At 38.5% G+C, this 26,713-nt stretch overlaps 1 protein-coding gene across 3 annotated transcripts in view; it reads left to right on the top strand.

Moving 5' to 3' along the window:
• Positions 1 to 26,713, top strand: part of TBCK (TBC1 domain containing kinase) — a 97,717-nt gene that overhangs the window by 40,448 nt on the left and 30,556 nt on the right. For all 3 annotated transcript variants that reach the window (XM_068136873.1, XM_068136875.1, XM_068136876.1), the window contains exons 16-22: positions 481 to 543; positions 1,433 to 1,559; positions 2,133 to 2,183; positions 3,658 to 3,741; positions 5,782 to 5,867; positions 13,845 to 13,881; positions 14,986 to 15,147. In XM_068136873.1, the coding sequence (XP_067992974.1) occupies positions 481 to 543; positions 1,433 to 1,559; positions 2,133 to 2,183; positions 3,658 to 3,741; positions 5,782 to 5,867; positions 13,845 to 13,881; positions 14,986 to 15,147 (610 nt within the window). The remainder of the gene's footprint in view (positions 1 to 480; positions 544 to 1,432; positions 1,560 to 2,132; positions 2,184 to 3,657; positions 3,742 to 5,781; positions 5,868 to 13,844; positions 13,882 to 14,985; positions 15,148 to 26,713) is intronic.

Genomic DNA, 26,713 nt, shown 5'->3' with positions numbered 1-26,713 from the left:
TAGCCTGCCTGTCTTGAGTTTCATGCAAGGACAGGCTATTGGTAGAAGTATAGATGTATATTTAAGAGGAGTGTATAGTGCTACTATCAATATTACTTACCAGGAAGCTATGATTCAGTCTCTTTACAGAAATTATGTTGAAAACCACTTACCAGTGGCTGAGATAAGCACAGAATTTAAATTGTGAGCCTCTAAACTGTATCAAGTGCATAGCTTTCTGCATAAACAAATGAAGATCACACTGAGGAGGTTACACAGGAAGAATTGCATGTCCATAATTGTACCAGAATGAAGACAATTTTATTAAAATTCAGCTGTTTGAATTTTCTATACTTGGGGAAATCTTTTCAGGAAAAAAAAAATTGCTAACAAAAGCACTTAACAAAACCAGTCAGCTTCTGGCTATCAATGTGTATGTTGTAACATGCATTTATGCCATTAAGGTCTTTCTCAATTTGAGTATTCTTCTTCCACATCTAGGGAGCCATTCAAGCAAAGTATGATGCCATTGATAAAGACACACCAATTCCTACAGACAGACAAGTAAGGCTTCTAGTGGTATCAAATATTGTCCCTTGGTGTAATGAAGAGAACTTTTCCACCAGTTGCAGTCACTTCTGTGCTACAGCAGATGCAGCTCATAACAGTAAAAGGGTTCCCCCTGTCGTCTTACCTTTTCATGCCATAGCAAGGAGCTTGTAAAACAGGTGGAAACAAGGAGTTTTACTCAAGCTATTAACAACATGTGGAAAGTGAAATCCTCTTTTACTTCAGAATCACTGTTTCTGGAGCAGCAGCAGAGTCTAGTGAATATTATCACTGTCTTGTTAAAACTCTTGTTTTTATTAGATGTTTGTTGTGCCTGTTGGACCTTTTACCTGATAGTGCTGAGTATCCAGAAATCCTGTGAGGAGAGCTGGTCTTCATAGAAGGGGGTTCTTATGCAGTTTGGTTCTCCAGGAAGTCTTGCCAGATGTAAAAAGATATCATGAGCAATGACATAGGTGAAGAAATATCTTCGATCAAATTGGGTACAACATTCTGAGACCTCAAATTTGATTATCCTTTTGAGCAAAGTGATACCTGAAATGTGTCCCAAAGTTGGGTTGTTAAAAAATCCCCTGTATCTGTTGCCTACTTTCTGCTGTTTTCAAGACTTAGAACCCTTTTAAGAATGTGAATCTAGAAAAAGAGAAAGGGAAAGGGGGGGGGGGGAATTATCTCTCTTTTTAATCTTTGACAGGGTTGTTAAGAGTCCCCTGTCCCTTTTCAGTTTTGTTTTTGAGAGTGGTGGAGGAAGTGGATTGTGTTTATGATGGTGGTCTGACTTTGATTTGTTTGCTGACTTCCACCTCTAGTGTTGCAAGATTGATGTAGTACTACCCCACTTACACTGATTTCTCTTTGTGTTATGTACTTGGCTGTGATGCAGATTGAAGTTGATATTCCTCGTTGCCATCAGTATGATGAATTGCTGTCATCACCAGAAGGTCATGCAAAGTTTAGACGTGTATTGAAGGCCTGGGTTGTTTCCCATCCTGATTTGGTGTACTGGCAAGGTGAGTTTGACTAGCTGGCAAGGTAAGATAATTAACTGGAAAGCTATGGCTGACCTAAAAATACTTGTCCCGCTTCCCTCTCCCCGTTCCCCTGTGTAAGCTTCTTTTGACTACTTTTTTTTCCCCTATTGCTTTGGAAGAATAAATCTGACTTAATGCAAATTTAAATCCTAATAGTTTATATTTAATATTACGCAGAATTGCCTCACTCATGTATTTGCTCTACGTTTCAATCTCCTTATTTAGAAAAAACAATGAAATGTGTTGCTTACTGTTCGTTTCCAGCATAGAATGGCAAAAGTTAGTGAGTGAGTCCTTGGGATGGTAAACAGCATTTCTTGCAAGCCTTGGCAGAATAATCAGTTCAACATTACTGTTCATCAGTTTGAAATCCTCTCTGATTTCACATATTGATTTCACAGTTGTTCTCAGCATTACCTGTGAAGCTGACGTTGCAAAATTATGATCAGTGTCAAGTATGCAAATTTTCACAATCAGTTAATGAATTTATCTTGTGCATTACAATAAATGAGCTCTTTATCCTGTTTCTTTTCATGGCTCCTCTCTCTTTAGGTCTTGACTCTCTCTGTGCACCATTTCTGTACTTGAATTTTAACAATGAAGGTGAGTACCTTTGTCTGTTAGGGGTGAAAGGGAAAAGAAAGCACAGTCTGTTGTTTGTGTCTAGGTGTAGACAGATATATGCACGCACACCTGTAAGCTTTCTGTAGGGACATTGTAACTCTTATTGCCCCAGGTCAAAAGGTTTGGTTTTGAAAAGTGTGTGTGCTGTGCTGCTCTTCAAGCAGGAGGTCAAACCCTGTGTTTATTGCCAAGTAGAATAATTGAAATACAATAAAAAGCACAAATAACCTTGATTATAGAAAAGCAAGCAATGCTTCTTTAGTGTTTGTCTTTTTCAGTGATGCTGTAGTTCAGCCTTTTTATTATTTGTTAGCCCAACTGTTAAGCTGTCAGATTAGCTTTATGCAGGAAAGCTGATGATGGTTTTAGGTTCTTAAAAGCTTTGGATGTGTGACCTTTATCTTAGAACGTGATTCCTTCACAGTAAGTCTAGTCCGGTCTTTCCTCCTCTTGCACCTGGCTTTCTTTATCTAAGGTCTGTGTGAGGGAAGACTGCTATCCTAGGATAATGACTGCTATTATGCTTATTGTGCAATCTCATTTAAGTACTTTAATGGGGTTTTTCTTGCTCTTGGACATACTCCTACACATTTTGATTGCAGAATCTGGTTTCTTTCATGTTGAAGCAAAAAACAATATTAGTTAATTATGTAAAATTTTGTGGTAATTAATGAACTTAGTTGTATATTTTTGGTTCAGGTATTTAAAAGTTTCAATGCTAGAAAAGTTGCAACACAGAGCTTGTTTATACTATGATCCTGTGTTATATTTGCTGTGAATATGATGTTTGCTTAGTAAATTCCAAAACAATGTTCATCTTTCAGCAATTTATGACAAACTCTTCTTTCTTTTTTTGTTTTTTGTATCTGTAGTCTAGCACCATAACCAGGAATTGTATTACAGTAGATTGTCTCTCAGCAAGTTCCCAGGAATTAATCAAGGGGATAAACAGGTTTCATTTTTGTCCATTTTTTGGACAGTATTTTTAATTATCCTGCACACTCTTTTTTTTCCTGAATGCTGTTGTCTTTACTCTGAGTTGAAGTAAAGAGATAAGATGTGAGTCTGATGAGGTATAAACTGGGTGTAAGTTCTATTAGAATAGTGCAACAATGCAGTTGTCTGAAATTTTGTCTTCTAAAAATTCTATTCATTCAGAGACCTTCAGTTTTTGATGCAAGCATCACCAGGGCTTTCCAAACATCTTGTTACATGGTCAGTGGGAAATAGGAAAATAAGCTAGGAGCAGATCAGGTCCAGCCAGGTTTGTATTATTTACTCAGTGACAGAAAGAGACTTTTTTTAGGAGCTTTTATAATACATTGATGAGCAATGTGCCCTTTTTAGGTGTATAGATTGATTTAAGTATGCTTCTTTTTTGCTTAGTGAACTTCTTTTAGATGCGCTCGTGTTTCTGCCTCTCTAGTTGTAACCATTTTCCTAATTCTTTCAGCTCTGGCATATGCCTGCATGTCTGCTTTTATCCCCAAGTATTTGTATAACTTCTTTCTGAAGGATAACTCTCATGTTATTCAAGGTAAGCCAGCCCTTTTATTTATTCTTTCTAGTTCTAAGAGAAGTAGAATTAGTTTTGGGCATATAAATAAACTTATTCAAGTGGCTGTAAAATTGGAACACAAGTAGGATCAAACTGTAGAAATACCCAACTATTTCTTTCAAACTCTTTATTTTAGATGTATAACAACTATGCAAGATAAGTAGGAACAAAATGAGGGGGTAAAGATTCAGGCAGGTGGGGGGGAAAAAGGAAATAAACAAAACATTTGTGCATACACAAATATTCTGTGTAATATCCAGCACTGGAGTTGGAGGAAGTTGTATTCCAGTGTTAGATCGTAAAGACCTACACTTCAGGTGATGAAAATCATAACTGTTACAGGAACTATTTTGGCAGTGAGGGATAATTAAGAGGAACAGTACAAACTAGTGATTCCTCAGAGAATGGAAGTTACGATATTCAGAATTTGAGAGGAATTCTTTACTGAAAAGAAGATAATGTTATTCAGTACAGGGCAGGAGTTTGAGAACTCTGAGGACTAGTGCCCCATAGTTAAGTCTTCAACAACTCTGTAGGTAATTCAGAGAAATTAAAACAATACCTAGGAGGTAAATATCTGTTCTACTGGAAAATAAATTGTAAATTTCATGAAAATACAAAGAAGGAATTCTATAGCCCATAGAAAGCCATCTTGGCACGGTCTGTGTGGGAAAGATAATTTGTCTTGCAGACTGTTTTAAAAACTAAAAGAGGCTGTTTGAAAAGCTATCAGTAGTTTAAAAGAGCAGGTGGTAATGAATGTTTTCAAGTGCTGGCAGGTATGAGTGTTTATTGACTACTAGTTTTCAGCATGGCTTGCTGTTCTTGTATTTCTTCTGAAGAAATTATTTTGTGTATAACTTGTGAAAATCCACAGCTTAGAGATGGTGCCTGTCATTTTTTGTCTTCAAAAATTGGAAAAGAAAATTAAGAATTCATCAACAAAAATTAATTAGCTGTAAAAGCATTTACACATTGAAAAACAGAGAGACAGCTAGCATAGTGAGAGAACACAGTGGTCAGGAGAATTTACATATGAAAGACAATTGGTAAGAGGTGTTATGAACCAAAGATGTAAACCAATAATTTGGAAAAACTGTTCAAGAGAGGGAACTTGTTTGAATCATTTTGTCTGTAAAGAAACAGTGCTTGCTGGGAAAAAAAAGGGGCAATAAAGGTCTAAAGGTGACAAGAGAATATTTTATCAGAAGCTTCAGTGGAAGCAACTGCTTTAGACTTCAAGATTAATAGCTTCATAAAGACTTTTTCCAAGGAGGTGTACTCTTCTGTAAAATAATATTTTGGCTCTCTGAAGTTCCTTAATGTTATTCCTAAGGGGCTTTACAGAAAAAAAGTAGCAGCTAAAGTTAGAAATCTAGGTCAGTAGGATTTTTGTGAGCCCGAAGTATTGTAGGTGTTCCTGAGTTCCCATGCATCTGTTACCATCAAGGATTCGGGGAGACTGTACCTTTTGGGATTCTTACAGTATGCTAATTTATTTAGGGTCATATCCTGAACACCAATGCTAATACAGTTTTAAAGGAAAATTCTGTGTAATTGCCTTGCTTTGCTGGGTTGGAAGGAAATGTTAAGAATGTCATTTAACTGCCTACTGCAGTTTTAGCTTCCTAGCTTCTTTGTGCCTGCCATGTAGGGATGGATAGGAATCTTTTGAGCTTCAGAGTGCAGTGTGCTTTGGTTCCCAGCTTGTGCTGTGCAGTGAAGACAGCTGTTTTTTCTAATGAATTAGATCTGTTTCATCAGATCTATTTCATTATGTGAAATAGGAAGCAAGAGCAATTAAAGGGGTTTGGATATAGAATGCCCATTTATTTAAACTAAAAATTGGTATTGCAAAATTCCAACTAGCATTAATTGGATGGATGTTGTGTTTTCAATTAACTATAAAAATGAACTAAAAGATCAGAGCTGTTATTTTTTCTACAGCTTTGTGGTTGGCTCACAGTGTGTGGTGGCTTGTGTTTTGGACAATGACTGTCAATCTACTTGTCATTTCAGAATACCTGACGGTGTTTTCCCAGATGATTGCATTCCATGATCCAGAGCTGAGTAACCACCTTAATGAAATTGGCTTTATTCCAGATGTAAGTACTATCAGTATTATCAGGTAGTGATATTATCAGTATTATCAGGTAGTGATAGGACTAGGGGGAATGGAATGAAGCTGGAGGTGGGGAGATTCAGGCTGGATGTGACGAGGAAGTTCTTCACCATGAGAGTGGTGAGGCCCTGGAATGGGTTGTCCAGGGAGGTGGTTGAGGCCCCATCCCTGGAGGTGTTTAAGCCCAGGCTGGATGAGGCTCTGGCCAGTCTGATCTAGTGTGAGGTGTCCCTGCCCATGGCAGGGGGATTTGAACTAGATGATCCTTGTGGTCCCTTCCAACCCTGACTGATACTATGATACTAAGGGCCCCTCTAAGAAAGTGAAAAATAAAAAGTGAGGGCAGCTGGGGTGAGATGTCTTCCAGACTGTTTCAGTAGCAGTTTGACATAAGTGAAACTTTTAATATTAATGGACCTTTCTGAGTGTGCTGATAAAATGGTCAAGTTATGATTGTTATCTTGCATACTTCAGTCCCTCCTATTCTGTTGGCATGGCCAATACAATAAAAATACTATCAGTCACTTATTATAACTTGTGGATTAGTCTTAAAGGATTCCTCTAATTTTATTTTGAGGCATGGATTATTTTTCTATTTTGTTAAAGTGACTATAAATTACTAACAGCAAAATTTCTGCAAACTAATTAAATACTATTGGCTAACACAAGACAGAAATTTCAAGCAATTAAACAAAAATACATGCAACTAATGGTTAATCTGTAGATATATGAGACTTTGGAAAAGGCTTAGCAGTCACTTGTTGGAGTCAATCAGAAGCATTGGACAGGTGCATAACTTGTGTCTAAGTTTTATGCTTTCCGTCCAAGAAGCCTCTAAGACGGAGGAAAGTGGAAGCTGAGAACACAGCTAAAATGTAGTAGAAACGGAGGGGTATGTTGGAAAAAGCAAAACAAGGCCTTCTTTTAGCTGTCATTGTAAGTAGTCAAGTCTTCCTCCGTTGCTTAGAGAGGCAAGTATAGTCCAGAAAGCCAAGATGATGCTCTGTAAAAATGTTTGTCTGCTTACTATAGCATTAGCAAAGTTTGTAGCTGATGTTTCTGAAAAGCAGATTTGAACAAAGTTGTGTAGAGAGGACATTATTAATGGATGTGGCCTTTATCATGATAGATCTGACATTTAGAAATTTGGCAATAACAACTTGGTCATAAGAACAGATGATGACCTGGAGGTCAAAATAGAAGATGAAAACTGCAGTCAAGTGGTGCTGATATAGAAATACAAATTCCATAAATAAGAAATTTATCTGTGTTTTTTCCCAAGCAATATAAAGCTTATTTTATCAGAAAAGCCTAATCATCATTAGGAAATGCTTTAAGTCTAAGAATCAAGGCCAAGCCTCTGAAAACACACAATTCCAGAGTGAATTTGTCTTTTTGACTGGCAGATATTCATTATCACTGTTTACAAAGATTGTAATGGAAAACCAAAATATATGTTTTCATTTGTAGAGATGTTTTTATTGTAATGATATTCTTTATGGATTGCATAAATTTAAAAGCTACTGTTGCATTAAAATAGGCAGGAGAGAAAGCCAGTACATTGCATTATAAAGAGAGATCTTTGAGAAGGCCACATGTGTAGCTGATGATCCATATCTGAAGAGAGTGAGTAGGAAGAAGGTGAAGGGAAAGTAGGGAGAATATTAATCTGTAGAAAGTCTAAATAATTGGAGAGGGATGAAAGGCCTGGTTAACAGCAACATTTAAGTTCCTGAGGGAGAAAATTTTCAGTATCATTATGTAAATGCAATTGATAGTTGTTTGTTGAAGTCTGTCGATGACTAAAGCAATTCCTCTGTGTATTTTGTCCAGGATGCTAGTTCCCACCTAAGATGGAGAAATGTTAACTTCCCTGACCATTTTACAGGTCTCCATTTCTGCTACTTGCCTCTCTAAGAGCTCTGTAGCAAGGTATCTTAGGTGTTAGCTGATGTTTCAGCTGAAATCTTTCAAGGTGCAAATCAGATGGAGTAGTATAAAATCACTTGTTATGTTATATTGTAGTTTTTGTGTTCCACTCGTCATCAGACAGCACATAGTCCAATGTGAGCCTTGTCTCCTAAGTGTGGCAGTCTGGAGCTGATTACTTAGACTCATTAAATAATTGCAAAACAGAGGTATAATTGTGTAAAAATAAATAATAACACACACACACAAAAAAAAACCCATACATAAAACAACACCATTAAATAAAAAACCAACCCAACCCAGCACCTTGCATTGAGTACAAATGCCAGTTCTGAAATTGATGCTAATATTTAAAGAGAGGTTGTGAACTTATCCTTTTCATTTGTCTTTTCTGGTTTAAAAATAATAAAATAAAAGTGGCTCTGCCTCTTAGGTTAGTAAGAAAGGTGATTTTTGTACCTGTAACAAGACAGAACAGGATCCATCAAGGTGAAGGATATGCACTGTGGTAATGAGATCTGCACCAGAGTTTCGTGCTTGAGTACTAATCCTATCAAAGTAAACCCTGATTAATCTTTCATCGCTGAAACGCAGGCTCTGCTGCAGGAAAGATTGTGTTTCCTGGCCCCTTTCTCATTTGCTCTGGGTCACGTCGCTCTCGGAATATTGAACACTGCTGAAGCTTGAATAGTTGTGAATATTGTTAGCTGATGTGCTGCCTGGATTAAGTACATTGCATTTGCTATGTGATTTACATGTAGATGGAGGGTTATGTACAGTGGAAGTTGAAGTTCGTCTTTACTCACTCTCCCAAAGTTTCTAATCTCCCCCACCCTTTATGATGCTTTATAACACATTTTGTGTTTTATTGAATAATTCTGACATCAACCATTCTGAACTGAAGAAAAACAAAGAAGTGTGCTACATTACTGAAAGGGTAACTATAGCCATAAATAATTCTAAAGAGCTTTCAGCCACAAATTATGGATGCTAGACACAGTTGTGAGCTGGCCGTTAACAGAGATGACAAAGTTTGGCTGCATTTACTAAATATCATTGTGCTAGGGCTGCTGTCATAGATAGATAGCTTAGCTTGGTTTTGGCAGTATGCAGGAGGTGTTGGTAATAAGGCTTCAACTAATTGAAAAGTCCTGTGACTGAGGTACTTCCTCTCTGTTTCTTGTGTGAAATGATTACTGTAGTGGAGAACCTAAGTGGGAGGTTTCTTCTGGTATTTTTATCTGGTGTAGTTTGTAGTTGTGAAATTTTGTTTATGTAGATGCCTGTAGGTAGATGGAATCAGATACTAAAAATGGGACTCAGTCCACATTCTCTTTGCATTTCCAGTCATCCGTACAGTTTTGCACTTTTCTGTAGCATTCAAATGTATGATTGTCTAGGCACCATAAATGCCTGAAGCTAGGTATGTGTGTACCTATTTCACAGGCAGAACATGAAGGTGCAAGAACAGGGTTTTCTAGAATAGACTATTTCAGTTAGAAGGTACCTAAAATGATCATCTGGTCTAACTGCCTGACAAACTCAGGGATGACCAAATTAATGCATATTGTTAAGGACATTGCCCAAATGTCTCTCGAACACTGAGAGGCTTGGGGCATTAACTACTTCTCTAGGAAGCCTGCTCTAGTGACAGACTTTTACCCTCTCAGTAAATAAATCTTTCTTAATATCCAATCTAAAACTTCCCTCTCCAAGTTTAGAATAGAATTAACCAGGTTGGAAGAGACCTTTGAGATCGTGTCCAACCTATCATCCAACACCACCTAATCAACTAAACCATGGCACCAAGCGCCCCATCAAGTCTCTTCCTAAACACCTCCAGTGATGGTGACTCCACCACCTCCTCGGGCAGCCCATTCCAATGAGAAATCACTCTTTCTATGAAGAACTTCTGAACATCCAACCTAAACCTCCCCTGGTGCAGCTTGAGACTGTGTCCTCTTGTTCTGGTGCTAGTTGTCTGGGAGAAGAGACCAACCCCTTCCTGTCTACAACCTCCCTTCAGGTAGTTGTAGACAGCAAGAAGGTCTCCCCTGAGCCTCCTCTTCTCCAGGCTAAGCAACCCCAGCTCCCTCAGCCTCTCCTCACAGGGCTTGTGCTCCAGACCCCTCACCAACTTTGTTGCCCTTCTCTGGACACATTCCAGAAACTCAACATCTTTCCTAAACTGAGGGGCCCAGAGCTCGACAGAGTACTCAAGGTGTGGCCTAACCAGTGCTGAGTACAGGGGCAGAATGACCTCCCTGCTCCTGCTGGCCACACTGTTCCTGATGCAGGCCAGGATGCCATTGGCCTTCTTGGCCATGTGGGCACAGTGCTGGCTCATGTTCAGCCTACTATCAACCAGTACCCCCAGGTCCCTTTCTGCCTGGACATTCTCCAGTCACTCTGACCCCAGCCTGTAGCTCTGCATGGGGTTGTTGTGGCCAATGTGTAGAACCTGGCACTTGTATCTGTTCAATCTCCTGCCCTTGGACTCTGCCCATCTGTCCAGCCTGTCAAGGTCCCTCTGCAGAGCTCTCCTACCCTCTAACAGATCAATACCTACCCCCAGCTTGGTGTAATTTGCAAACTTACTGATGACTGACTCAATCCCCTCATCCAGATCATCAATAAAGATATTGAACAGGATGGGGCCCAGCACTGATCCCGGTGGGACGCCACTAGTGACTGGCTGCCAGCTGGATGTGGCACCATTCACCACCGCTCTCTGGGCTCGGCCTTCCAGCCAGTTCCTCACCCAGTGCAGAGTGGTGCTGGCCAAGCTGTCAGCCCCTGGCTTGGCCAGGAGTTTGCTGTGGGGAATGGTGCAGCTTTGAACCATTCACACACTTCCAATCAATGCACCCCAGGGTGAGGAGATCAGCACCTGTCACTCATCTTCCTCTCCTCAGGAATCTGTAGAGAGCTTGATAATGAAGCCTTGTTATGGCCTTGCCTCCTCATACAGACCACACTCCTTGGTACAGCTCAAGCACATGCATTGATAAAGTTACTGGAATGCCCAGAATAAGGTTGTAATTTTGAATATTCTTTTGTGGTTTTGTCTTTTTTCAAAAAAATTTTTTACAAGGTTTTGTTTTATTTTACTTCAAGATAGTATTTTGGGCCTGGTCATGCTACAGGTAAGGTCAGAGAGATACAGTCACAAATATGCACTACACAGCCTCTCTTTTCAGTCCAAAATCACTCAGGAATTGTGAACCTGGCAATATGTTCTTAAAAAAGTAAATAAAAAGTACAAAATCTCTTTTATAGTAACTTTTTAAAAAGAAAGAAAGCAGGGCCTTGAATCTGTGTGTCTTGGGAGGAGGGAGTCTGTAGGTGGAAGGGGACAGAAGGGGGCATCTCACCCTAGTAAGCTGGGGAGTGATTTGTGTATTGATTGTCAAATAATGAAACAGTCCAGACAGTAATAACAAGCAATCACACAAACCCTCATGGAAAAGGCTTTCATCAAGACTGGAGCAAATATCTCTAAGGGCTTTGAATATCTAATGGGAGATGGACTCTTCTCAAAATATGACTATCTAACTATGGGCTAGTACACATCTTTACCCTGTTGAAGACCAGTGAACTGCATGTCCAAGCTCAGATACTGACAAATTTGTCCCCAAAGAGCACTATTGGGAAGGAAGCTTTAAGTAGGGATAATGAAAAGATAGAGAATGAAATCAAGTGTAAGGGCATGAAATTTCAGTTGTAACAAAAAAAAGGAAAAAAAAAAAAAAAATACCCATTGTTTCAGGGTTCAGTAGTGAAGGGTTGATAAACCTCTTTCAATAGCAGCTTCCCTGCGCACCAGCGTGGCCGGGTGCTGTTCCCGCCGGTGGTTACTAGAGGGCACTATTTACTAATAATATGCTAACAGTGCAGCCGTTAAGCTGGAACAATTTGGTGGCGTGTTTATTTGCGGATCTCACGTCAATATAGTTCTTTTTGTCTTTGTAGTTTTGTCAATCGGACTTGCATGGTGGAAGTGGTGTGGCTTTTTCTGCACTTGCTTATTAGTGGTAATCATAATCTCTTCAGTGGTGCAAAAACGTCTTGCCTTAGAAAATTCTAGTTGTGAAAATCAGAGGGATAAATCTGTTCAATAAAAACTTGCCTAATACCTTCTACATAAATAGTTTGACCTACTTTTTACATCGCTGTTGATAGGTTTGGTGAGGATGCTTTAGGGGAAAGCGGTACTTTGCCTTGTTACCTTTTAATCATCTGTTGAATGCTTCACATTTTGTGTATGTTCTATATGCATCTACATAGAGATATACAAGATAGAGATGCTTGTGAATTTAGGAGTAAGTGTGGGTCTGCTTTAATCCAATGCATAAAAGGAGAAAGCAATTGCTTTGAAATACCAAGGAAGTAATGTAGTTCAAAATGATGTCTGCATAATATGTACCTCAAGGCAAAGAGAAACCTGAGGCTTTTAAAGATTGTTTTCCTGCTGCATGGAAAACAAGATACTGCATACAATCAAGCAGGTAAACAGGTACTGGCTGATCACAACCAGACAAGGGGATATTTCAGGAAACAGAGTATGTTGTTATTCAGAGAGCCATATATCGAAGGCATGACGAAGATATGCTCAAGGAAACATTATGAATGGATTGTAAGATGAAAATGGTGATAGAAATGGATTTATTTAGGTATTTGAATTCATAACATCAGTTGGTGGGTTGAAGACCGAGCTTTATAAAACTCTCTTTAATATTGAAATTGGTGAACACTGTGTGTGGGTACTGCAGCTGATTTAGTTTTATGGACAGTATGGTTCAGACACTATCAGATGACCAGATGAAAACTTACAAATAAAATTCCAAGAGAGCTGCTTTACAGAGCTTTTCACTATTTCATCAGTCCATGGTATAACTCAGCTAGGAATTTATGGAACAAGTAGTAATTTATTAACATAGTATCAATTATGCTTTCTGCTTCTCATTTGCTTAGTTCCAGTGAAAGCTTAATAGGACTAATTTGCACTCTTTATGCATTAAATGGTAATATATTAAACTTTATGTCTAACTGTAAATCTTCAGAAGTGGAAAACGGAGCACATGAGCTATCCAACTGAGTGAAACTTAACAACGTTGCATTGCTAATTTGTGGGGACTTTCTGTGCAGTTCCATGGTTAACGAAAGTCAGTGTTGCCTTCAGTATGCTAAATACTGAAAATTAGGAAACTCTTAAGGTGTCATAAATGCTTAGCTCTTCTAATTCATACTGAATTTTCTCTGTATGATGCCATGAGTATGGGAGTTTACAGAAATTAAGGGTTCTCTGTAGCCAATGCAACAGCACAAGTTCTTAGTCTTAAAGTAGTAGAAGTGCTGAAGCAGCCACAAATTCTTCAGATTATACTTGCTTTTAAAGGTCACAATAGAGTACATAAATGGCTTAAAGTATCAGTAACTGGCACTATATCCTTTTGAGAATGAAACTGTTCTTATTGCCTTTCATTGACAAACATATTTTAGTAACCACCAACTTTGGAGAAAAGGCAAGATAGGATTAATTTTTCTGTTGTAGGTTGTGATTAGCGCTTCACCTTTTTTTTCCATATACAATGAGATATATTGAATCGAGTTATTTTATGCTTTTTCAGGCATCCTTTGCTAATTATCAGTTAGGATTATGTACATGTAAGGTGAGAACAGTGGCAGGTCGATAGATCAGGTTTATGACTTCTTTAAGACTTTGGGAGTTGTTTCTTGCAAACATAAGACTAGTGCCTAGCGAGGGAGGTTGTTTTTGTTATTGTTTTTCATACAGTATCATAAACTAGGAGCTTGAAAGAGATGAGAATGGGGACCTGGGGGAAGAAAAAGCTTTTCTGAGGAGCTAAAAGTTGTGTGATAGTTTTTCTACAGCTGTAGTTATTTCCCATTTCAAATACATTCGTGCCAAGCTAGGCAATTTTTAATGTAGCAGACAATTGTCACAAACTTTAGCTCTTAAACTTTATCTTTCTTTTGTTTTTCTTTCCATCATCCTTATGTTTTGCAGCTTTATGCCATTCCTTGGTTTCTTACAATGTTTACACGTGAGTACGCATTCTTCTGCTCTGATTAAATGTTCTTAATGTTTCTTAAGCATAATTTTTCTCACTTTTTCAGCAATAGCCTTCCTAATTGGTATGATGTGTCTGTCATTTGGTAGATAGGTTGTAATTTGCAGGCATGTGTGTTGTGGTTTGCATCTCAACAATGCTTGTTACATAGCTTCTAGCCTAATTCAACCATAATTAGTTCTTTTTAAAAGTATTGCATTTATGCTGGTTTATTTGGTGCATGAAATATTTCAGGAGTGTGCAAATTAAGCTGTTACCTGCTGGAAAAAAATGTATAATAGTTTAAAATAGTTAAAACAAACAAAACCCGCCTTCCCCAGCCCTCACCCAAGTAATGTAAGAAAGAGTAATTCTTTTTTTCTTGAATGCAAACAGAAGCTTTTTTTCATTTGTAGTACACTTTGATACATTATTATTCTACTAGCACTAGTTTACTATGTTTTTTATCTCTCTGTGTGTTAAGAGCAAAGAGGGCTTTGTAATTTGGTGAGCTTTCAATGAAAGAGGATAAAGTTACTACAAAGCAAATCTGGAAAGAAAGTCCAAGTCTCTTTTTCAGAGACCTCTGACTTATTTTAGTTCATGTCAACACCGGTGGACTTTGAGTTACATTTTCTTATATAAAAAGGATGAAAAAAGCTGATGGATTATTTTTCTAATTAAATATTGAAGTATTTCATGTGATACTGTTGTTTTTCAAGAATGTGACTATAAAGCACTGTTTCTGGCAGTTGTGCCTTCTTCTAAGACTTTCATGAGAATCACCAGCTTTGCCAAGGGAACCATCTCCTTGGTCTTCCTAATGCATAACTGCCCTGTACCAGAAGAAAAACAAGCTGCTTTATTTTGTGTGTTTACAATCTGAGAACCTGAACATGTAAAAATATTTACCAATGAAAGAAGGCACTGATTTCCAGAATAATCAATGCACATGAAGACAAACCTGCTTCTGAACATGCGAACACTTGAAATTGCTTGAGGAGTGTGTGTGTGTATATACATGTCTGTATATGTATAGGTATATGCACGTATGCTTATGGCTTCTTGGTTTTTTTATTGTTCTTGTTCACCATGCAGATGTCTTTCCTTTGCACAAAATTTTTCACTTGTGGGATACTTTACTGCTTGGAAATTCCTCCTTCCCATTCTGCATTGGAGTTGCAATACTTCAACAGCTGAGGGATCGTCTTCTTGCTAATGGATTCAATGAATGCATTCTCCTTTTTTCAGATTTGCCAGGTACAAGAAAAAACATATTTCTGCACCTTTTCTCTCTTTTTCAGTGCATTGCTGAAGAAAGTATATGCTTGCATGGATGTATATGTACCAGACATCTTACATATGCTCTGAAATCATGGTAGATTGGGGCAAACTCAGTGTTGGAGTGTGCAGATCTTAACTACAGCTTGATGAAGTTAGTAGAAGTCTTTTTACTGTCATCAGCAATAATTGGGCCAGCTTGTTGTTATTTCCAGGTGAATATTGGAGTACTTTCTTATGAAACTTAGAATTTCTGATTTTGAACAATTCATTTGCTACTGTCCATAGACATTCATCATAGAGAAACAATCCAGTTGATAGCGATTTCTTAGTAAGTAAAATCTAATTCTGAATTATGTTGCTACTAGCCTGTTTTCCTTCCAAAAAATAATTAAACTTCTGCTATGGAAGCAATTAATGTGAAAAGAATTGGGGAAAGCTGTGTAGAAGCCATTGGAGTTGCCATGTGTTAAATCAGTTTCCATTTGAAGTGTGAAGCTTTCAAAAGAACTCTCAAAATAGGATCAGAGGCCATGTGGTCACTGTGCAGAAGTTCTGTCTTTTTGTTCAGTGGGAGGTTGTTAACCTATCCATGCAAGCATGTGTTGCATCTTTAAAAAGAGACAACTTTTTGTGCAGTTAAACATGAATTTTGGGTCCTACTTCTGTGCAAGTTTCTAGTGAGACAGTAGAATGCATTTTAACTGAATAAGCCCTGCGAAATGTAAGATGTATTTTCATTTATGGTGGACTAATATTTACATAACACATGAATTGGAAGGCTGCTGCACCCAGAACATACTTACATTCTTGTGTTAATTCTCTCTCTCCAACCCAGAATCTTACTATCATAAAATAGGTCTTGCTTAAGAGGTGACACTGTTTTAAATGTGTGGTCTTTCTCAAGGTAACTTGTGTGTAATTCCTGGGCTAATGATACATTTATTAGTTTCTGTTTGAACACCATGTGTGCAATTCGGTAATTCGTAATTCATTTTAACAGAGGTTACTCTTTTTCAGAAGAAATGAGTGAGAATCAAGTTTGGGAGAACATTTAAGCTTAAAAGTTCTTTTTAAGTGTGGCAGTCTCCACAACTACAGTTTAGAGGTTAACAGAAGTCTAGGATATGGCAGCAAGTAGGCTGAGGCTAAGTTCCCCTAGCTGCATAAACCAGTCACTTCAAAGCTTTCTGTGTCTTGCTGTATCCCCTTGGATATGTCTGAATTTAAAAACTTTGCTTTTTTGCTACCTTTCAATTTAGTCTGTATTATGCACTTGCTACTGTATTTTTTAATTTGAGAAATTTAATCAGGTCATTCCCATGGTGTGGATTTTTTTTTTCTTTCATTTTCAGTCTAGACATTTAGTCATTTCAAATGCCCTAATTAAATTTAACTGGATATCTTTAACTGCTTTGAAAGGTAGGAGCTAAACTAAAGACTGTCTCTCCCCCTGCTTTCCTCCTCCTCTATCTATTAACTATATGTCCTAGTTAAATTTAGATACATTAATATTTAACTTATTTCTTGCCTAAGGTAATTTTTCCCTATTTTCTTTCCTTGAGTGGTTCTCTCCAAATTTCAATTTATCTTGAACCAGCTGACTTACTGACAGTTGAAGTACTTTGTACTGAGGTCATGTGTAAGAACACATTAGTTCTCATAATAGATACCTGCTTCTATAATAAAATCAAATCACTGAAGTCCATAGTGTTACAATGTACATGTCTTCTGCTAATTATAGTTCATGACAACCTTGCTGGTAACTCTGTTAGGAAACAAGTTGTTAAAGTGTTTCTGAATTTATTTATTTTTTAACATTGGTGATGTCTACAATATTTGGTATGTCAACAATATTGTAAGATTAATCCAAAGCATAGTCATAAACTGACAACAATGGGAGAAAGGAATGAGGATGGGAGATGATTCCAGTGTGACATAAAGTTAAATGTTACTGGTCTAGCTGAGACTTCTGTAATCAGTAACTTCCTTGAACATATAATTATTACAGTCTAGTGCCTTCTCTTTCTGACCTAAGTCTTGTTTCTGATGAATAGCTATTAGCTGCCTTTGGGTTTTTGTCACCTTTGTCTTCCAAACAGGAATTCTGCTATTTTGGTAGAAAGAAATTGTGTGCCATGCCTGAAAATGTTCTGAAAGTAATTTACAAATGACCTTCACCTGAACTGGGTTGCCCCAGGGAAGAAATTTTGTTCAAAACATCTGCAATAATTTCAATCTATAATCAATTGTTGCTCAACAGCCTGAAACTCCTGTGGTTTCTAAAGCTTTCCGTACACTGCAATGGCTTATCTCAGGCTACCAGTGAAAGCAACTCGCCTTCCCAACTGATAAAGCTGTTTTGCTGCCATCTTGCAACATGGTCAAACATTTTTTTATAAGATTCACTGTTTTTACAGTAGCTATTTCTAAAAATGTTTGTTTACAATTACAAATGATGTATTTCCACTGACAGGACCAGAATTAAGAAACACATCAGAGAGGTCTGATTTGGTTGTGTGTCTAACCCTAGGTAGCTACCATATTACTTAGCATTGTTTTTCTTTCCTGAAAATCCTTTCTCTGCCCACATCCGTGTTTCATACACTTTTATTGTGTTAGAATTTCTGGTGGTTCAGCATTTAACTAAGATTTGGTAGGAGGAAGAAATGGCAGCAACCAAGCCTACACTGAATTAGTGGGGTTTTGATGTTTCCCTTTATTTTGCTACTTATTGAATAAAAAATGTAAACTGAGCTCAAAACACACAACTTTGAAGAGACTGAGATACAGTAGAGTCTCCCATTGACAGTGAACAGCAACGAAGGTAATGAGTGCACTGTTTTGATTAGAGTGTGACTTTTTATCATACAGTTTGTAAATGTCCTACTGCTCTGAGGAAGAGACATCCTAGTAGGTCTTTTAAAAGGAAAGTTTTTTCATGACTTCAGCTATGGAACTTTGGCATGTGGCTTTGTCATGTTCAGAACTGTTGTCCCCCTCAAAAGACAACACTGCAAGGTGCTTTATCATGGAGTTAGCAAAGCTGGAGTGCCTTTTCAAATGGCAGTGTGCCTGAAAAAGAGAAAAGAAAAAAGCAGTTTGATCTCTGTCATGTGGCAATATAACTATTACCTGGAACAATTGGATAAGAATATGTAAGAAGCAAAAAACGAAGTCCTGTTCCTAGGTTTCTTTCTTGAATGATGCAAGTATGACTCTACTCCTTGAGACATCTTTTTCTGAACATATTCCTCATCTTTGCTGTGTTAGATGGCTTTTTCAGATACAAGTGGCAGGTGTATTTTATAGTGCAATCCCTGAAGATTATTGTTGCTAAATAATGGTATTTCTGAAGTAGAAGTTGCACATAGGTGCTAGTAAGTGTTGCTTAGTTTGTGGGTTGGGAGCTGGCTTTGGTACAGAGGCAGAGCAATTTGTTAGGGCACACTTGTTCACCATGGCTGTTCAGTAGTGTCAGACTCTAAGACTAATGCCATTCTCTCTGAACCTGTGAACTCTAAGTACTTGTTTTCCACTTGTAGTGACATGAACAAAATTCAGTTTTATTTATGAATTCTACCTTCCTGAGATGAAGGAGAAATGTTGCAGTGGGTTACACACCTCAGGAAAAAAATACCCAAGTTCTCTATTGTTCTGGCTAGTCCCAAGTTGTCACTTGCGGAAGAAAATCAAACATATATCCTTTAGCAAAGGACTGTGTCTCAAGAGATGGTGTTACATTGAAAGGGTGGAAAGTGAGTGCATCATGCAGGTTTTACTATCAGTCTGAGGTACAGCTTTATGCATTGTATTTCTTGATAGAACCTTTGTGTACCCTTTATAGCGAAAGGGAACTTCAGAGATCAAAATCAACCACCTGTTAGTCATGTAGGATTTTGTACACCCTGACCCTGGAATAAAATCAAAGAACATGCAGGCAGAACGTCAAACATACTAGCAATTTTAGGCATGGAAGTTCAGGCCACCCTTACCTGAGCTTCCATTTTAGATGTGGTGATTTTATTTTATTTTTTCTCTGCTTAGAAAAGCATCTTGGAAAAAAGTGCCTTGTTTTGTTTCATTAGAATTGTGAGCATAACTTGTTAAGAATTAGAAAGCAGTATTTTTTTTCTTCCTCTTTCTTTTACTAAGGCAGAACGTGTTGCTGACAGGGCAGCATTTCTGTGAGAACAAGGTGCCTAATAGAGTATCTGTCTACAGCTTTGTGCTGAATGTGTGTTTTTGCCTGTACAGATATAAATAGTTTCCCCAATACTCTTTAGTTCTTTATTTGTTAATTGCAGAGGATTTTAAGGTGAACTGCCCAATACTACGGTGTTAAAATTCTCTGATTAAAATGCACCTTAGCAGCACATTCGTGACTGTAGATTTATTTTAGAGGTGTGTGTATCCAGTATGCTTAATAGAGTTGCACATAACTATTTAAATACAGGCAGAATTGGTATGGCTTACAGCCAGAAAAATCTTCCTGCCACAATAAGGAGTGAGAAATGAGGTCTGCATAAATTCTCAGCAGTCTCATTCTTTGGGTTAGCTTGTTAAAATAGACCTCATAGTCAAAGAACATAAATTTGCCTTTATAGGCCTGCATGAGGAATGCCTCATGATTATGTCTGTCCAAACTTCTTTGTTTTTAATATATAAGGAGATGGAGTTCAGTAGAAATCAACAGAAAAGACCAGAGCTAAGCATGGAGAACTAGAACAGGGTTTGTACCTCCAGCAAAGGTTTCAATAATTGCAGGCTCAGAGTAAATTTCAGGACTAGATTGTTAGCATTCAAGGGCGAAACTCGTTCAGGAAGCCTGCATTGTATGTGAAGAATGCTATCTGTGTTCTGAAAATGGTGATGAATATATTGAGTGCCCATCAAGGGTGTCTAGGCAGGCATCTGTAGGGGATAGGCTAGTCATATGTCCTTTGGCTTCAGAGTAAGGCAAGGAGGTCTTACTAGTTCTTCAGTCCTTAAGGATGCTTAAGCAGTCATATAAGCTGATGGAGTGTAAACCGAAAACTTGTCTGCTTGAACGTAACTCTGAAATTTACACATGTGTAAATTCAAGTGGAGGGGTTTTAGAGAACTTCATGGCACAGAGAACTTCATTGTTGTTGAGTAGGTTAGTTATACAACAAACTTTGAACCATTTAGAAATGTATATTGAGAAAGTTGGGCTGATGTTACATGTTAAAGCTACTGGGTTTACACTGTGAAACACCAACATGGACTTGACTAACGGTAGACATTGAAACTTGTGTCTCAGTAGGTTATCTACTGTAGTATCCATTTTTTTTAGAAATGAAAGCAGTTTGAAACATGAGTACATAAGCAAGATGGTTATTGTCTTTCTGTTTACAGTTGTTGTATTTGTGGGAAAGTGTTGACATTGCAGTCTGGTAGAATACATTTTCTTGTTTTGTGGTAGTTTGTGGGCATTACCTGGTTCAGGATACTCTTTAGGCACATCTAGATATCTATATTCATTTTTATCCAAGTTTTTTTTTTTTTCCATTAATAGTCTAGAAACCACTGGGTCAAATTAGAGGCTTTGATCCTTTTTTCAAGGCAACAGATTCTCCTTTTCAGTTACTTGATTTTTTTTGTCTTTTTTAAAAACCAGAAATTCTAGATTACTTCATGTTATTTCCTTAAAAGAATATTCTGAAGGCTAATAAGAGAAGAGCTTTGCTAATACAGTGGTAGTCTACTTATGGCTATTTAGAGATTGACCAGTTTTACAAACATTTGGCCTGGTTAGAGTTTCTCATTGTAGGGTTTTTAACTATTTTATACCAGCAGCTGAACAGACTTATATCTACCACCCAGCTAGAAACTTATAGACAGCATGATCGTTACTAATGCATACTGAGCTTCAGTATTTATTACTTTCATGAAAAACAGATTGGGAATAAAGGAGCTTAGTTTTTCTAGTATTTGAGATTGCTAAGTGTCTGTTGAGTCAGTTTTAGGAAGATTTTAACAAACCATATCACACAGAAAAGCCGTGTTGGACGTTATGTGGGTGGCATATGTATTTCTCTCTACGTTGATCCCTGCAGTTTTTTAAACCTGTCCTTCTATGCATCTTCTATAGATGTCTGTCATCTAGCATTTTGTTAGATTGTAGAAATGTCTGGGGGTAAACAGCAGTGCCCCCCCTCATAAAACAGTTTAAAACATGCTTTCCTGGTAGAGTTTAGCTGACGCTGCAGTATTTATGTAATCTGTTTTGGTCTTCTGTCTCAGTAAGCTATAGCAGGTAGCATTTTGTGGTGCACTTACAGTAATCCTTTACTCTTCATACAGTCATTCATCTTTCTATGTCTTCTCTGTTCACCTCTGTCAGTGCAGGACAGCATTACACATCCACACTAGAGGCTGTTTTCATGAAACCTTTCCCCTAAACTGCTGAGTCAGATGAATTTTACAATCATGAGTAAGAAAATGAGTTGTTTGTCCTTTATGGAGCCAAATGTCTCAGGGGATCACAGTATTTACTGCAGCCTCTCACTATTGCTCCCTACTTTGAGTGTTGTGTGAACTGGTCCCAGCAACTGTGTAACTGCAACTACTGCAACAGCTGGACTTTCCATAGCTCTCAGCTTCTCCTACATAAACAGAGGCTGCGGACAGACCTGCTGTTGATCTCAGTAGAAGTGTCACATAGATATGTCATTTCTACTTGAATCTTTATCTTTATAACATCCTCTGCTACAGAACCCTTTATCTGGATGTCCTCAAACATCTCATTTATGGATTAAGTCCAGAGACCATGAAGTTCTTTTTCTGCTCTTTGGAGACTGCATGCAATTTCATTTCATTTCCAAGGGTTTCTGAAAGCTGATGCGGATGGTTGATGTGCTTTCACCAAGCAAGGGCCTGTCCCTTTTCATTGCTGGCATATTGTTTGTGGACATTCAGGCTGAAGAATAGTTTAAGTTGTCTTTCCTTTTCAACAGCAAGAGAACTGTCACATATATACTGAAAACAGCTGTGGTGGTTGAATGTAATCCAGAGGTAGTAAACAATACTGACTGTGAAGAACTATCTAGAGAATTATTTTTATTCCAAGATACTGAAAGAATTGTAGAGTCACATGCTCTCAGACAAGGTAGGCTGCCAATGTATCTCTGTAATTATTGATCCTTATTGTAGGCATGCAATCTGCCTGAAGACACAGTACTGTAATTTATTCCTTTGCTTCTGCATCCAGTCATTTTTCCTGACTGAGTGCCATTTCTGTACACCTGCTGTTTATGCAGCTCTTGAAAGATGCACAACTTGCGTCCATATAGAAAGGAAGAACAAAGACTTCTGCCTTACTAGCTGAAGAGTTCTCAAATTCATGGCTGATATTTGTGTTACCTTTGAAATTTTGTCACAAGATGCAGAGAGAAGGATGCTGATGTGTGCAAGTAAGAACAAATTACTATCCACAAAACAATGAGATAATGCAACTATCTTGTAATGTATGAAATAAATTATATAGGAAGAATAATTTTACATTGACCTTTTCATTTATAGTAACCTTCTAGCAGTAATATATACAGAGGTGTTGGATTGAAATGTCCTCTTTCTAGGTTTGTCCTTTTTAATATCTAGGCTCAGTGTATCTTTTTATATGTCATCAGGAAAGAAAAGGTTTATGGTCTCTCACCTCTATTTCTTCAAAGAGCAGGAATCAGGAGATTGAACTGACTGACCTATTCAGCTTCCCTGATTTTATAGCACAGAGGTTTTCTGGCCTATTTATGTGGCTGAGTGGTGAAAGCTAATATTGCCTGGTAGAGTAGTAATAAAATATTTGTGATAGAGAGGTCAGACCAAGCCTGTAATTCTGGGCCGATTCCAAAATGCAGAAGCAGCTTATTTTGGCCAAAGTTCTTAGCTGGTGTCTAGTTACCCAAGGAAAAGGCTCTGGAATTGATTAACTTCACACAAGACTTGGTCTGTGTATGTTTTCATTAAGGAAGACCTATACCTGTTATGCTGGGTTTGTTTTTTCCACTACTTGCTTTCACTTGCTGTGAGCAACCTATACATGTCTGGTTTTACTATAAAAATATAACAAATTCTATGTGCTTTTGTTGCAGATGTGTTGTATTTGAATTGATGCCTCAAGTGCAGTCTACTTCTTTTTTATGTCTCTAATAATAAACATTAAATATGTGTAGCTTAAAAAGCAGCCATGCCAGGCAAAGCCATCCTTTTCAGTTGAGGCTGTTGTCAGAGGGAGGCAGCAGCTTGGTAGGGAGTGACAGTTTAGTTCAAACAGAGCAAAATAAGTAATATCTTGGAGCAATCAGGAGCTTTAGTTCAGAAAAGGAGCACAATATTTCAGTAGGCTTAGTACTGGGATGGGGCCATGGCGAAACCAGGGTATTACTGTTAAATCACTGTGTTTACTTCCCCACCCTGCCCTTTTCAATCCCCTATTACTTGCATATTTAGAAGTCTCAGGAAAAGCTTTTTGATGCCGGGAAATGGAGCAATTAGCTGATGCCATAGAATTGTTTCCTGTAAAGCTTGATTGCTAGTTTACTGTGAAATGTTTGAGCTTAGCTGAGCCAGAACTCCTAAAAGCAATGTTTTAAAATGAAATTTGTGATTTTTGAGTTCATAGGTAGTTTGGTGCCAGCTTTGGCATTTTGAAATGCAGGTGCTCTGCACTTTCTGACCAGACTGCTTGATGACATACTAAATTTTGAAATAAGAACTTGAAGTCTTTGTATTATGTTTAAATTTCTTTTTTTTCCCAGTGCACCCTTCACAGTTAATGCCACCATGCTATGTCAGCAAGTTTTTGTCAGAGGTTTTCCAGCACAGTAATTTGTCTGAATGAAAAATGGAAGGCAGGTGCCTTTTAAACTAGAAAACACCTCAGTGTTGGAACCTTGGAGAGCACAGAAATGTTTCGTGCACATCTACAGGAGTGAACAGGCCCTCCCTGTCCTTTTGAAATGTTTTGGTTTGATTCTCGATGGCACTTTGAGATTTATGCAGAGCTTGCTCTCAGAAGGATGTTCTTCTAAGTGTTCTCCACATGAGAAGTAGTCTGGCATCCTGATGAGATACGCTGGTCATTTGTTCAGAGTCCTGCTCAGGAGTCTAGGTAGTACCTGGATACATTTGCAGTAGACCAACTGCGTGCTTTTACTAAGCTGCACCAGAGGAGGTTTAGACTAGATGTTAGGATAAAGTTCTTCACAGAAAGAGTGATTGCCCATTGGAATGTGCTGCCCAGGGAGGTGGTGGAGTCGCCATCACTGGAGGTGTTTAAGAGGAGACTGGATGAGGCACTTGGTGCCATGGTTTAGTTGATAAGATGGTGTTCGGTGATAGGTTGGACTTGATGATCTCGAAGGTCTTTTCCAACCTGGTTATTCTATTCTAATGTATATGCTTCGGTGTTTTCTGGCTCATAACACAGTTACATGGGAGCAGGAAGAGTGCAAGCAGAATTAATGCTGTGTGAATGTGAAGGTCTTCTTGTGAGACAAAAAATGGATATTTAATTGGGGATCACCTCATTTCTTGTATACTTGAAAGGGCACAGGAAGAAATCAGTATTGAAGTGGCACAGCAGACCTTCATTCACCAAAAGGAGGAGAAACAATCTTATCCAGCAAGGTTGCAGAAGACTGCATTGCAATTTAGTTCCTGATGGGAAGTCATTTTTCTTAAACCAAAATTTCTGACAACAGGTGAAGATGGTCTTGAAGGTTACTCAAATGTGAAGCTTGTTTGTGCAATGTGGCTAATAAGTACTCTGTAAATATTTACACCAGGCTGATGTTGTCTCCAGTATCCTGAAACTTAGTTGTTTTTTTAAGAAAAAGAATACAAGTAAATTCTTTTACTACCAATAGTCTTGACTCCCTTATAAGTGATAAACGTTGACCGTTCCCATAAATACACATCCATGTGCCAAAATGCATACATACATATTTTCAATTATTTTTTTTGTGGAAAACACAATCTGTTTAATATATTTTTATTTTTCACTGCTTATAATTGATATTAGTCTTTCCTGTTGTTACACGGAATTTGTTATAAGGCAATGGCCAATGCTGCTTAGAAGAAATGAGAAACCAAAAGGCCAAGAATCACAAAACAAGAGAGTCCTACATTTTTTACTTCCATCCTGATGTAAAGAACTGGTTATCACTCTTAGGAAAACTTATTTCTGCATTTTCCATTTCTCTAGATGGATTCCTTTTGGAATGATAGAGTTTGCTTCTAGGAAAAATATTTTGATAGTCTGTCACAATATTTCACTTTGTCAATCTCAGTTTCTGCTTTCAGTTCTTTCATGAATTTCCACTGCATATAGCTTTGAGTCCATCATCAGTACATTTGCAGATGACACCAAGCCGGGGGCAGGTGTTGATCTGTTAGAGGATAGAAAGGCTCTGCAGAGGGACCTCAACAGGCTGGACAGATGGGCAGAGTCCAGTGGTATGAGTTTTAACACATCCAAGCGCTATGTGCTACACATTGGCCACAACAACCCCATGCAGTGCTACAGGCTGGGGTCTGAGTGGCTGGAGAGCAGACAGGCAGAAAGAGACCTGGGGGTGCTGGTTGATAGTAGGCTGCATATGAGCCAGCAGTGTGGCCAGGCGGCCAAGAAGGCAAATGGCATCCTGGCCTGCATCAGGAACAGTGTGGCCAGCAGGTGCAGGAGCAGGGAGGTTATTCTGCCCCTGTACTCACCACTGGTTAGGCCACACCTTGAGTCCTGTGTCCAGTTCTGAGCCCCTCAGTTTAGGAAGGAGGTTGACTTGCTGGAACGTGTCCAGAGAAGGGCAACAAAGCTGGGGAGGGGTTTGGAACACAAGCCCTATGAGGAGAGGCTGAGGGAGCGAGGGTTGCTTAGCCCGGAGAGGAGGAGGCTCAGGGGAGACCTTCTTGCTGTCTACAACTACCTGAAGGGAGGTTGTAGACAGGTGGGGGCTGCTCTCTTCTCCCAGGCATCATCACCAGAACAAGAGGACACATTCCCAAGCTGCACCAGGGGAGGTTTAGGCTGGATGTTAGGAAGAAATTCTTCATAGAGAGAGTGATTGGCCATTGGAATGTGCTGCCCAGGGATGTGGTGGAGTTGCCATCACTGGAGGTGTTTAGGAGGAGACTTGATGGGGTACTTGGTGCCATGGTTTAGTTGGTTAGACGGTGTTGGATGATGAGGTGGATGTGATGATCTCTGAGGTCTCTTCCAACCTGGTTTATTCTATTCTTTCCTGTCCCCCCCTGTCCGCCCCCCCCCCCCCCCAGTTCTCTGTTTTCAGTTTCAGCTATTTGTAGATTACTATGCCCTCTCACCACCACGTGTTTCTGGTGGTGTTGCTTATTGTAGCTCACATTAATAGAGCTTTTTTTTATACTGTCTAAATTCTGCTTTCATTGTAAAAGTACAATCCTGCTTATTACAAATGTTCCACTAATGTTTCCTTTGCTAAGAACCTCAGGAGACAAGGCTGTAACTCACAATTATAGCAGTTTCTTTACAGGGGATACAGAC

The sequence above is a fragment of the Melanerpes formicivorus genome, unplaced genomic scaffold (genome assembly GCF_026170545.1).
Source record: "Melanerpes formicivorus ecotype bairdi unplaced genomic scaffold, bMelFor1.0.p_v2 SCAF_4, whole genome shotgun sequence".
Lineage (NCBI taxonomy): Eukaryota > Metazoa > Chordata > Aves > Piciformes > Picidae > Melanerpes > Melanerpes formicivorus.
This window is presented reverse-complemented; position numbering and strand designations above follow the sequence as displayed.